Source organism: Camelina sativa, chromosome 15 (assembly GCF_030686135.1).
Source record: "Camelina sativa cultivar CO46 ecotype springtype chromosome 15, ASM3068613v1".
Lineage (NCBI taxonomy): Eukaryota > Viridiplantae > Streptophyta > Magnoliopsida > Brassicales > Brassicaceae > Camelina > Camelina sativa.
The window spans coordinates 32503820-32516770 of NC_141894.1; the positions used below are offsets into that span (position 1 = coordinate 32503820).

The window sequence follows — 12951 nt, forward strand, 5'->3', positions numbered from 1 at the left end:
TAGGACCCTATTTATCTATGTATTTACCTGTTTGAATCCTGTTTAATCGCTTGCTGTTTGTTTACTTTCGTTCTGCTCTGTTTTGTTTGATGCTTTGTTTCAGTTCTGTTCATTCGCTTGTCAACTCGACCACCCACTCGACCATGCACTCGACCGAGTGCTAGGTCGAGCTCCAGTTTACTTTCTTGTTTATGCATTGTTCTGTTCTTGTTTTCTTCTACTTATTAGTCAATTCTGCTTAGTATTGTTTATTGCACTTGTTCTACAGTTTAATTCAGCATTACTATTGTCTTAATTAGTTGCCTTAGTTCATTGCATTTCATTATTGTCATTAGGTTGTTAGAAACAAATCAACTTGATATTTGGCTTAACTTGAATGCATTGATCACATCTTGACTGCTTACATATCACACTCTTTATGGATTGACATCCTTTATGCTACAACATCATAAGGGTATTGAAACACCTTGCATACCATTCATCATCATCTCTGCTTATGTCTATGTTTGCATATTCTCATACATTCATTGCATAAGTAGACCTAGAAAAAATCCTTGTTTCAATTGGCGCCGTTGCCATTAGGGTGTTTATATGTTCCAGTCGAGATTTCATTGTTTCAAGATTAAGCTATGTTACTTTTTATTCTATTACTCACCTCTTTTTTGTTCTGGTGTTCTGTTTTGATTCTCAGGTACCAGTCGACCAGGCACTCAGCCGAGTACCTCAAAGCAAACGGTCGAGTGCTTGTTCGAGCACCTGATCGAGCACCTGCTCAAAGTCTCAAAAACACAGAAGAAGAGGCGGCAATGGAACTCCCACATGATCAGACTGAACCTCAAAGGAGAAGGAAGATTGGTGATAGTGATGCTCCCACTACACATACTCAAAGATATGGGATAGTGCCTCCTCCTATCCACAACACAACCTTCACAATCAAGACTAGTCTGATCTCAATGGTTAAGAGCAGCAGATTTCATGGCCTGCCTACTGAAGACCCCCTTGCACATCTTGATGAGTTTGACAGGCTCTGTAGCCTCACCAATATAATTGGAGTTAGTGAGGATGCATTGAAGCTGAGATTGTTTCCTTTTTCTCTAGGAGATAAAGCCCATCAATGGGAGAAGACTCTACCTCCTGGAAGAATCACCTCTTGGGTTGAATGTAAGAAGGTATTCCTTGCAAAGTTCTTCACTAGCTCAAGGACTGCACATTTGAGGAATGAAATTTCAGGATTTCTCCGAAAGAATGGTGAATCTTTTAGTGAAGCATGGGTGAGGTTCAAAGGCTACCAGAGACAATGCCCTCATCATGGATTCAGCAATGAATATTTGTTGTGTACTTTGTATAGAGGTGTTCTTCCCAAGATCAAGATGCTCCTAGACACAGCCTCTAATGGAAGCTTCATGAATAGAGATGTAGATGAAGGTTTGGAGTTAGTGGAGAACCTTGCTCAGTCCAATGGAAATTATTATGAGGAATATGATAGAAGCTTAAGGAGAGGTGTTGATTCTGAGGAAGGGCATAGAAAGGAACTAAAAGCCTTGAATGAGAAGCTTGAGAAGATAGATAAGCTCTTTCTACACAAAAGAGGTGATTCCCAGCAAAAGAAGGTACATCTTGTTTGTGAAGATGAGCTGTCTATGGACCTAGTTTGTCCTCCACAACAATCCCAACAACCTCCTGCTCTAGATCAAGAGATGAAGAGTATGCTTCAGCAACTCCTACATGGCCAAACTAATGGAGATATTGAAAAAAGTAAGAAGCTCATAGAGATGAAAAACAAGATGGACTCCACATATGGTGTCCTTAATCTCAAGATTGAAGCTTTAACTTGCAGACTGCTTCACCTAGAGTGCAAGAGTGAATCTTCTTCTTCTAGACAACTCCATGGGACAGCAATTAACAATCTAAAGGATTTTGCCACTTCCCAAGCTATCTCTCTCAATGAACTACCTTCAAAGCTCCCTGAGGACAGTGACAACCAAGTTGGGGAGGAATTTCTTCAACCAGAGGTGCATAATGAGAAGGAAACTGAGTTTGAGACCCAACTCGACCATACACTCGATGATGCACACGGTCGAGTGCATGGTCGAGTTCCTGGTCGAGTGCTTGAGCGAGTCATTGCTCAAGAATCTAGCAAGCAGGTTCGGTTCATTCCTCCTCCCTATCAGCCACCTTTGCCATTTCCAGGACGGTTTAAAGAGCAAATGCTGAAAAAGTACAAGGCTTCTATTGATAAGCAAGCATTGATGGTATTCAGTCATGAACCTTTGTTACAAGATGTTGAAATGAATGAGAAGCCACAAGTTAAAGAGCTTGAGCAGAAGAAGCCAACTATTGATGGGCAGACCTTCAGGATTGAAGAGAAAGGTCATGAAACTGAGTCTGGAATCTTTGAGGGTGTGAATGGGGTAGAAACAGAGATTTTAGGTCACTCGGCCTTCTACTCGACCTACCACTCGACCGAGCACCTTAAGTCACTCGACCGAGTGGTACCAAGTCACCCAAAATGCCCAGACTTCATCCCCAAGCTTCACCAACAACAAGAGCCAAGAAACCCCTTCTCTGATGGTTTGTCTGAGCTTCAAACTATCAACATTCTACATGATTCAGTGAGGGAATTAACAACTAAGGATGAGGAGATAAGTGGGCAAATCAAGAAGCTTCATGGTAAAGTTAGAAGTTCTTCTCCAAAGAAAGCAAGGCAAGGTCTGAGTATTATCAGCAGACACAACTCTTTTAGCATTGACCCAGGAATAAGAGGAGCACTACAATCTTTGGGAACAAAGGGGACTTCATCACCTCTATATCACCCTTCCAATGCATAAGAAGTATGCAAAGTCAAGCTTAGAGACTTTAAACAAGCTCACTTGGGAGGAAGTCCCAAAGGTATCCATGTACATATTGGTTTAAGTTTCTTGTTATTTTGATCTTGTTTTCTTTTGTGTTATGGTTGATCAGGTAGCATGAAGGTCCTTTAGGCACTTGGTGATATTCCAAAAATGAATCCCACCATCAACCCATCCCAAGTAATACTCAAACTCTATCTTTGTATATACCATTGCATTTCTTGATTTTGTGTTGCTTCTTGATTCTTGAATCCTCTTTCAAATTTCTCTTACACAGGGGACTGTGTAATTTAAGTTTGGGGGAGGGTTTGAGATAGCATTTGACATTGTTTTCTGTTTTCTTATTTCAAATTTTTAGCATAATCATGTTAATACTTGCATAGCATCTAAGGCATAGAAAAACCATAAAAATTTGAAAAATTTTGAAAAAATCTTCATAAAAAAAGAGTGTTCATGTAGTTTGCATTGCATATTAGGATTTTGTTTAGCATGTTTCATATAGGACTGTTTAATATTTGCATTAGGGATTTATGATGAGTTTTGCCTTGTTAGCTTGTTTAAATTCACTAAACTAGGATCAATGCCCAAGTTAATAGTACTTTGATGCTAGTTGAGTAGTTAGAAGCATAAGATTGAACCAAGCCTTGAATTCCTGCATTGCATTTGGTCTAAATTGAAGCATGTTGTGATTTGATGCCATTTCCTACTTATAAGAACCTAATATTGACTTTCAATTATCAACTTGTGCATTGCTTTAAACTCATGGATACCATATACATATTTGGATCATCTTTTTCCTTTTACCACTCTTGTTGATCCAAGTAGCTGATTTCCTCATTAAGAATCAGTTTCCCTACCCTTAACCTATCCTTCTTTCAAGCCAAATTTATTCTTGAGTGTGTAAGGCCTATTTTGGGATTGAGCTTGGTAGAATGTGTTAGGTTTGAACTGACAAGAGTAAGACCTTGTGTAGTTCTAGTTTGCATTTTCCAAACTAGATAGGACTAGGTGGATCACTTGTTGGGTTTGGGACTTGGCTGTTTTGAAAAGAAAAGAGAAAAAAGAGAAAGAAAAAGGTAGAGTCTTTAAGAGGGGAATGTGTAAAATCAAAGTCTAGTGAAAGAATGGGAAGTATAAGATTGTTGAAGTTGGTTCTAGTTAAAGAAAAGAAAGAAAGAAAAAAAGAGAATAGCAAAATGCTTTTATGTCTTAAGAATAAGAAGAAAAGAGAACCATAGCAATAAGAAAGAATCCCCCATTCCACTAGAAAGATCAAATAAGAAACCTCTCCTAAGACTTTAAAATCAAAAGAGAAAAGGATGAAAGAGAAGTGAAGAAGAAAAAGGGTAGAACTAGGACAATTTGGGTTTAGATTGATAGGATAAATACTTTGGGTGCCTTTGGGTAGACAAGGTTTTGTTCTTGTATGTGTCTAAGTGTTCTTACCTTTAGCATTCTTCTAAAGCTCAATCCATTTTTTATGAGAGAACCTTGATATTGATAAGCCCCACTCTAAAAAGAGACCATCATTGTCTCTAAAACCTTTTACTACCAAGCCAAATGAGTTTAAGCATTGCATAAATTGATTCATGTTCTTGATTAATGAATGTTAAAGGAAATGGTTGATTTGAATACATGTGGATATCTAAGGCTCAAATCAGTAAAAGTTGTGATAAGCTTGTCTAAAATCTTTAAGTACAGCTCATTCACCTTGCATCATAGTACTAGTAACTTGGACATTGATTCTAGCTAGTTTAGTAACAAGCTTTAGGCTTTGATATCCCATTTTCAAACCTCACTTTCCTCTCTTGTCTTGTTTGTTTGCTTGAGGGCAAGCAAAGACTAAGTTTGGGGGTGTTGATGTCACTATATTTTACCATATTTATGGCCTTGTTTAGTTCATGTTTTGCATCATATAGAAGTCATTCCTTAGGTTTTATAGCCATTTATGTCCAAATATGCACTGAGGATGTTTAGAAGCATGCATTGCATACATTTGTGCATTTGGAGTATTATTAGGTGTTATGGAGCTCTAAAAGGGTAAGAAAGGACTTGCTGTTAATTCTGGAGCTAAAAAAGAGGATTGGAAATATCAGGAAGGGAAAAGAAGGCACTCGACCATACCACTCGAGCAGGCACACGGTCGAGTACATGGTCGGGTTCATAACGAGCTCCTCAAAGATCGATCCGAATGTAGATTTGACGTTGCGATTCAGCTTCGTCGTCCTTCATGAGAGTTGTAGGCAATTGAGTTATCTTTCCAATGCCGGTGGTTTGAAGGCAATCGGAGCTGTCTTTCAGCAGTTATACCTGTTTTACTGAACCGATATCATACCAGATCGAAGACTGGAGTTACTTGACGGACCAACCACTCGACCATGCACTCGACCGAGCATGGTCGAGCACTTGCAGCCAACTCTCTATTTTGTCCTCTAGCTAACTAGGGCTTCCCCCTCTTTACTATATATATGTGCTGGCACTTGTGGTCGAAAAGGAGAGACCCTGTAGACACCTCATAACCTAGTTTTTGCCATTTTTAGCTATTTTTACGTTATTGCATCATCTCTTATCTTTTCTCTAGATTTTCATAGATTTGTAACATTCATAACTTTGAATCTATTGAGTATTTTCTTTCACTTCTTTGTATTAAATTGTTCATCTCATCATTATCTATCCATCCATGTCTATATCATCATTTTCTGGGTTTGTGTTCTTCATGATGATTTTTAGATCTTATTAGTGGCTTAGGATCTTAGGGATGGATTAGGCTGGGTAATAGTTATGATTGCTTAAACTGATCAAGCTTGATTGTTTAAATATCTCTTCTAGATTAGATATGCTCTATGCTATTCTTATACTGAGAGGGTAAGAATAGATCTTAAGCTTCTTAGCATCACACCAATGTTTAAGTTGCTAGATAAGGCTAATGCTAGAGATTATCATGAAGCATGCTAAGAGATTAGATGTTTTGTTGATTTTTGACTATAATGATCTGAGTTTAATGCCTGCTTTTATATGATCTTTGCTAGTGAGAGCTAGATTGAGAGTATCTTAGCTTGATTGTTATTGCCAAGAGATTGGATTAACTTGTATTAGGAGATCATTGTCTAGAGATAGCTCATGTTTGATTGAGGTTTGTTGGCTAGTTTAGATAATCATAGCTTGAGTCCAGCCCATGAATCCATCCTTAGGACCCTATTTATCTATTGATTTACCTGTTTGAATCCTGTTTAATCGCTTGCTGTTTGTTTACTTTCGTTCTGCTCTGTTTTGTTTGATGCTTTGTTTCAGTTCTGTTCATTCGCTTGTCAACTCGACCACCCATTCGACCATGCACTCGACCGAGTGCTAGGTCGAGCTCCAGTTTACTTTCTTGTTTATGCATTGTTCTGTTCTTGTTTTCTTCTACTTATTAGTCAATTCTGCTTAGTATTGTTTATTGCACTTGTTCTACAGTTTAATTCAGCATTACTATTGTTTTAATTAGTTGCCTTAGTTCATTGCATTTCATTATTGTCATTAGGTTGTTAGAAACAAATCAACTTGATATTTGGCTTAACTTGAATGCATTGATCACATCTTGACTGCTTACATATCACACTCTTTATGGATTGACATCCTTTATGCTACAACATCATAAGGGTATTGAAACACCTTGCATACCATTCATCATCATCTCTGCTTATGTCTATGTTTGCATGTTCTCATACATTCATTGCATAAGTAGACCTAGAAAAAATCCTTGTTTCACCAAGACGCACCAGACGCGACCGAGACGCTTGCTTCACGCACGGCCAAAGTACCAGAAATCCTCCCGGGAGCCACGACAAGGTCTAGGAGCTTCTCCAAGTCCACCAAGCAGAGGATCAACCTCTTTGTCCAAGCCTTCGTTCGAGACCGCGACCCGATCGAAGAAGTCCGAGAAGTGACCGTTCGCACGGCCTTCATCCTTACCCAAGGATGAAGGTACCAAAGTCACTATAGCGAGGAATCATACTCTTTTTCCTCACTCCTGGTTTTTTCCCACGAGGTTTACCAGAGGAGGTTTTATCGAGGCGAGGAGATTTATTGCAAACGTCTGAAGCCAAGTCGTTTCCCGCGCCAAGGCCGAAGACGGTTCTCTATCTTTACTTATGCTATGCGTTTTGATTTGAACTCTAGATCCTTCTTTTTATAACGTTAAGTAGAGTGTTTGTTGTCATGTCTGAATCACATAAGGAGCGACGTGTTCTATTTCAAAGGGACCACGTCAAAGGACAAGTGTGGGTACCATTACGAGTCCGCGTGTCCTTAAGCCTCTCTTAAACCTAGCTATTTAAACCCTCTCTTAACTTCTTGTAACCTTATACTTGATTGAAATAAAAACATTTCCAAAGAGAGATTCTTTGACTCTTGTCTCACTTCTTTCCTTAGATTTAATCCGGGATTGATCTACTGAGAGAAACCTAGCCAACCTCGAACCGGGTTTGTCATTCGCTAGCCTTGACCATATCGTGTGTAGAGTCATTCCTCACGTGTCGTTGTTCGATCCACCTTCGTTTCCATCATCATTGTAGCCGCTCGCAACCACCATCGTTCCGCGTCGAAACCTCTCGCAACCTCCGGCATTCTGTAATGTAGCCGCTCGCAGCCTTCCGTAGCCGCTCACAGCCTTCCGTAGCCGCTCGACCAGATCGAGGCCAAAGTTCGAGACTTTTCAAACCACTCGTTGGTTTTCCTTCATTTCTCGTTTCCATCGTTGGTTTCCATCCTAGAGACGATTCAGCTTGCCTTGACCGAGGAAAGTCATCCCTAGCTCGACCGGCCCAAGAGCATTCGATGCTGTCCGTAACGCCAGGCGTCCGTCGATCGCATCATTACAGGTCACAATTCATTATGTATATATGTAAAATTATATGAAGTAGTTAAGTGAACAACATGAAAGAAATACATCCATATCTGACAGCTTTCCACATTTTGAATAGAAAAACTCTAACTCCATTCTCTAACTTTATTCGTTTAAACATTTCATTCACATAACATCCAGTGGCAAAGCAAGGCAGGACATTTCCCCTATGGTTTGTAATTTTACACCGGACATCATTTTCCTATTTGAGACTAGATAATTTACAGTATTACGCGAAAAATAGATTTGTAAATTAATACTTACTTAAGAGATTTGATCGTTAACTGTGTGTATCTATTATTCAAAGCCCACCGATTCACACTGTCCTCCGGTTCAAAGGTCCGGATCTCCCCCATATGAGTTATAATCCCAATCAAATTATCTTCAAAAAAAGATATTTACAATATTACACGATGAACAAGTTCAAAATATTAGGAAAAAAGTTATTATGATTGAAAGATAGAAAACATACCATAAGGCCAACGACCATGGAAACTGTAACAACCCGTCCCGTGGATCCCACTAGCCCCTGCTAGCTTGCCCCCATAGGCCCGAAGCTGGCCCTGCAGGGCATCGATCCTAGCCCCTCACTGGGCAAATGTAACTATTCATCCAAATCCACAGTAGGTTATTGGTGCGTCAAGCGTTCCTCGAACCCTGGTCCCCACCCTTTAACAACCTTCCCACAGGACAAGTTGCCACCAATTGACCTACAGATCAATTGGTGGCAACTTGTCCTGTGGGAAGGTTGTTAAAGGGTGGGGACAATCGATTTTTATTGTAACAACCCGTCCCATGGATCCCACTAGCCTCCGCTAGCTTGCCCCCATAGGCCCGAAGCTGACCCTGCAGGGCATCGATCCTAACCCCTCACTGGGCAAATGTAACTATTCATCCAAATCCACAGTAGCTTATTGGTGCGCCAGGCGTTCCTCGAACCTTGGTCCCCTCCCTTTAACAACCTCCCCACAGGACAAGTTGCCACCAATTGACCTGCAGATCAATTGGTGGCAACTTGTCATGTGGGAAGGTTGTTAAAGGGTGGGGACCAGGGTTCGAGGAACGCCTGGTGCACCAATAACCTACTATGGATTTGGATGAATAGTTCCATTTGCCCAGTGAGAGGTTAGGATCGATGCTCTGCAGGGCCAGCTTGGGGTCCATTGGGGCGGCTAGCAGTGAGGCTAATAGGATCCGCAGGTCAATTGGTGGCAACTTGTCCTTTGGAAAGGTTGTTAAAGGGTGGGGACCAGGGTTCGAGGAACGCCTCGTGCACCAATAACCTACTGTGGATTTGGATAAATAGTTCCATTTGCCCAGTGAGGGGTTAGGATCGATGTCCTACAGGGCTAGCTTGGGGTCCGTTGGGGCGGCTAGCAGTAAGACTAGTGGGGTCCGCGGAACGGGTTGTCACAGAAACGACCATCAAGAATCAGTTGAAAGTTGGAGTTACTGAAAACTTTTTCAATGATCGGTGCTCTTGCATCACTGACTACTGTTTTATGAGTGAAGATAATCTTATATCCAAGATCTGTCTTCTGAATCTTTTCTTTATCTTCTTTAACTTTGAACCTCTCAAAAACATATATCTCGTTCTGATGAACAACATAATCATCAAAACTATGCCACTCAAAATGAATTATTGCATGAAAGTAGGACCCCTGGAAAATATAAAGATCATGTAAGATTAGCCAAAGAACAAGAATTTCTATAATTTACTGTGTTACACTAAATGAGTACCTCTTCGTCAACCAAAATTAGTTCGGAAGATCTGATATAGAACCGGTCTTTCACCTCCCAGTTACGAAAAACCTTCACATGTATCATCCAATTTATTGTATATGGATTTAGCATTCGAAGAGTAGCAAATTTCACCATGGTTGTTTCTTGACTTTCGGAAACGGTGAAAGAGAGAGAAGTAGTAGTCGTAGAGAAAATGTAAACGGCTAGATTTAAAGAATATAGAAAATGATAAGTGACAAAATAAAAAGATGATGTGGTTTGTGTTTATCGATTTGATATACTCTATCAAGTTACATCTTATCAATAGTAAAATAGGAGCAGCTTTTTTACTATCCAAGAAATTTTGTTCATTTGTGTAGTTATGACCAATTATTTGATCATGAACGTAAATACAATTAATACATTGAAGTTAACTAAATTGTCAATATAGTTTGAATTTTTTCTTTCTAAAAGTTCAAAATTTAAATCACGCCAGTTTTTTTGCGAACCACTAACGTAATTATAGGAAGGATCAATTCGATAGCACATAAGTTAGAGACATCAATGTTATAAAAAGTATGAAATAAGAAACTGATACAGTAAAGGTAAGATAATGATTGAAATGGGGACTTTTATTCTTTGCTTTATTCTGAAACAGAAGAAAATAGTGCTACTCGAATGATATCATTATTGAATATTAAAAACTTGAAAGCAGAAACAAAAGAAGCCAGCAATGTCCAGTGAGAAACTACTTAGGCTCAACCTTCACTCGAACCAGCTTGGGCTTAAGCCCACGACGCTCAACCGCACCATTAGTGATAGTAACCTCTTCAATATTGTTCTTATCATCGATGAAATCTTCATCTTCAGCGGACACAACTGCATCAAAGTCACGTTTACCAATAGATATGTTCACCAGATCAGCTAACTTTGATGGTTGCCCACACTTTCGCTTTGTTATGGAAGACTGATCAAAGAGATCTTCTTTCAAATCAAGAGATCGTTTGGACGAAGGTGATAAATCATCTTGGCTACCATCGCTTAAAGAAGTGAACTCCAAACCCTAAGGATAGATAATAATATGATATTATGATATAATCCAATGATAAATAAAATATATAAACATCATAAAAAGAAATTACCAAATTTTCTAGAATTAATCTGAGAATGACTCAAATTGTTATCAGATTCTTCAAGTGTGTGTTCTTCCGCCAATATACCATGCTCGGACAAAACTGTAGAGACTTTGTAGGTTTCAAGACCATCCCACAAATTCTCTTTCTCAATACACACAAGAAATTGGATTGTCTTTCCTTTCAAATTTTTCAGTGCGTATGGCAAGGTCTCAGGATCATCAATCTATATTGTAAGATGAAATTTTATCAAGTGATATAAATAAGAATAATATGTATCAATCTAATACAAAGATATACCAATGTTTCAATTAATACCTCGTCGTATGAACCATTAAGAACCGTGTAGGCACTCTCAGAGACAACATCAGCAGCGACAGTATCGAAAAGCATGAGTTTGGTTTCACCTATGTTATCCATGACTTTCACATGAAGCTTGTACCTAAGAGTCTATAGGAAAAAATAAGTTAAAACTTCATATACACTTTATATAATACGTTGTTTACTACAACTTTAATTACCTTGCGAGTACCATAATTGGTATCAATACCATAATTGGTACACAATATCTTAGCTTTCCCAACCTGCAGATAACAATCATAATTTATAAAATATGTTTAACAGTATAAAAGTCTTTTATAAATTAACTTACTTAAATAAAAATGTCATTACCTCGAAGGAGTCTTTTAACTCCTTAATGGTCTTATGTTCAAATGCAACAAGATTCTCAGGTCCTCTAGGGAAGTTAGCAGGTCTCTTTGACTTACTCCCACGGAAGGTTAGCGTCAGACCATCTTTTGGGATCCTATATAAGAAAATCGTAACAATAATTAAGATCAAAATTAATATGGTATTTATCAAAGTAGCAAACTTACAATTCAACAAAGGTTTGGATTTCAGCAAATTCAGGATTCACTCTCAACTGAGTTACATCAAATGAGTTTGCGACACTGATAATATCTACAAAAAATAATTAATATCCAACCATTAGGTAATTAGCCTTCTTTTATTGGTTATTGTGAAAAAAACAATATAGAAAATAATACCTTTGAACTCTTTGATCTTGGCAAAACGCAGAAGGCAAACAACGGTAGCACCATTCTCATATGCATGTTCACATGAATTGAAAAACTCAAAAGCATATTTTCCCCACAACGTTACAGACAATCTCACATCACTAACGTATAGATTAGGTTAACAGTTATGAAAAAACAAAAATTATTATATTTTGAAATTTTAGTCCGTAAAAACTTACTTCTCATCTCTGAGCTCGAAGTCAATCTTCTTAACTGGTTTATTGTTAACATCAAGGTCCTCACTCCTCAACATCACCAACATTAACAACTTGACCAATGACATCTGAAGAAGACAATTATTAATTATATATAATTTTTATACGTAATGTTGGAAATAGAAGTTAAATTTGGAATGATATGAACTTACCAACCAAGATGCTGGTATTAACCTCGTGTGCAAGGATCATTGGAAACTTTGAAAGGGATAAGAAAATTGACTCACTAACATTGTCACTCACCCTAACTTTGGTACCGTTAAGAAAGTTAATCTTGTACACGTGCCCAGTAGGTTTGAAATGACCAGCAGCATTGGTTAGACTGAATGTTTCAATGAATCTCCATTGACCTTCAAGCAATTGATTAGCATGACTAACAACCAAATCCTTCTTGACAGATGCGTGGATCTTTGTACCCTATTCCAAAAATTAGAATGTTAATATGTGACGTTATTGTATAGCAATATGAGAAATAGGCTTGTAAAACAACAGCTTGCCGTGGAATCAGCTAAGATACATTCGAGTGTTTCACCAGCCTTAGGCGTATATTGACGCCACGAGTGAAGGATTTTGACTTGCACACTCCAATTCGTCTTGTATGGACGCAAGTCACGAAGGAAAGCAAATGAAGCAGCCATTTTTAGAATGTGTTTTTCTGTAGGGAAGAAAGCAATGTGTGAGTTGGTGTAGATGAAGTAACGAATACGTACATATTTATAGTTTCGAACAGGGGGAAACGAAAGAGTATTATTGTTTAAAAATAAAATAAGGAATAAAATCTTAATCAATCACCATTGTTAGCGGGATTAATATACGATTTTCAGTTTAGATATTCTCAAATAACAGATACTCAACCGTATATTACGTCGAGTAGAGATAATGATAAGAGAGAATAAGAAATTAGTTTGGATATGTAATAGACTATAGAAATCAATTTCGTAACGAAATTATGTAAGGATATGTAATTATCTTGCGTAGTGTTTGGAACGATTAATGAAGAATCTGTGTTTTGATAATAAGAAATCACGAAATTAGTGGATTAGAATAAATTTCAAGTATGCGGATCTAATT

General features: G+C 38.3%; 2 protein-coding genes and 1 non-coding gene across 3 annotated transcripts; all 3 read right to left on the reverse strand.

The window, feature by feature from the left end:
* Positions 1-1209: 1209 nt before the first annotated feature.
* On the reverse strand, positions 1210-1315 carry LOC147927455 (small nucleolar RNA R71). The gene has a single exon (XR_015583134.1). It is a non-coding gene; the product is annotated as a small nucleolar RNA R71 (small nucleolar RNA).
* Positions 1316-10064: 8749 nt separating this feature from the next.
* On the reverse strand, positions 10065-12540 carry LOC147927456 (uncharacterized). Its single transcript, XM_087486779.1, has 8 exons — positions 11845-12540; positions 11636-11766; positions 11465-11549; positions 11262-11394; positions 11111-11173; positions 10908-11039; positions 10599-10815; positions 10065-10519 (listed from the first exon to the last, which is right to left on the reverse strand). The coding sequence occupies exons 1-8, from the start codon at positions 11946-11948 to the stop codon at positions 10488-10490; spliced, it is 897 nt and encodes a 298-aa protein (XP_087342905.1). The 5' UTR covers positions 11949-12540; the 3' UTR covers positions 10065-10487.
* On the reverse strand, positions 12007-12518 carry LOC104748893 (uncharacterized). The gene is made up of 2 exons (XM_010470472.3): positions 12378-12518; positions 12007-12297 (listed from the first exon to the last, which is right to left on the reverse strand). Exons 1-2 carry the CDS (start codon positions 12516-12518, stop codon positions 12007-12009), a joined length of 432 nt encoding a protein of 143 aa, XP_010468774.3.
* Positions 12541-12951: the final 411 nt, after the last annotated feature.

Coding starts and splice junctions, on each gene's coding strand:
- LOC147927456 (XM_087486779.1), bottom strand. CDS start 11,948: ATGTCATTGGTCAAGTTGTTAATGTTGGTGATGTTGAGGAGTGAGGAC. Junction 11,040..11,110: donor CCAATTATGGTACTCGCAAG/GTAATTAAAGTT, acceptor TTTTTCCTATAG/ACTCTTAGGTACAAGCTTCA. Junction 10,520..10,598: donor GATTAATTCTAGAAAATTTG/GTAATTTCTTTT, acceptor ATCTATCCTTAG/GGTTTGGAGTTCACTTCTTT.
- LOC104748893 (XM_010470472.3), bottom strand. CDS start 12,518: ATGGCTGCTTCATTTGCTTTCCTTCGTGACTTGCGTCCATACAAGACG. Junction 12,298..12,377: donor GTATCTTAGCTGATTCCACG/GCAAGCTGTTGT, acceptor TTTTTGGAATAG/GGTACAAAGATCCACGCATC.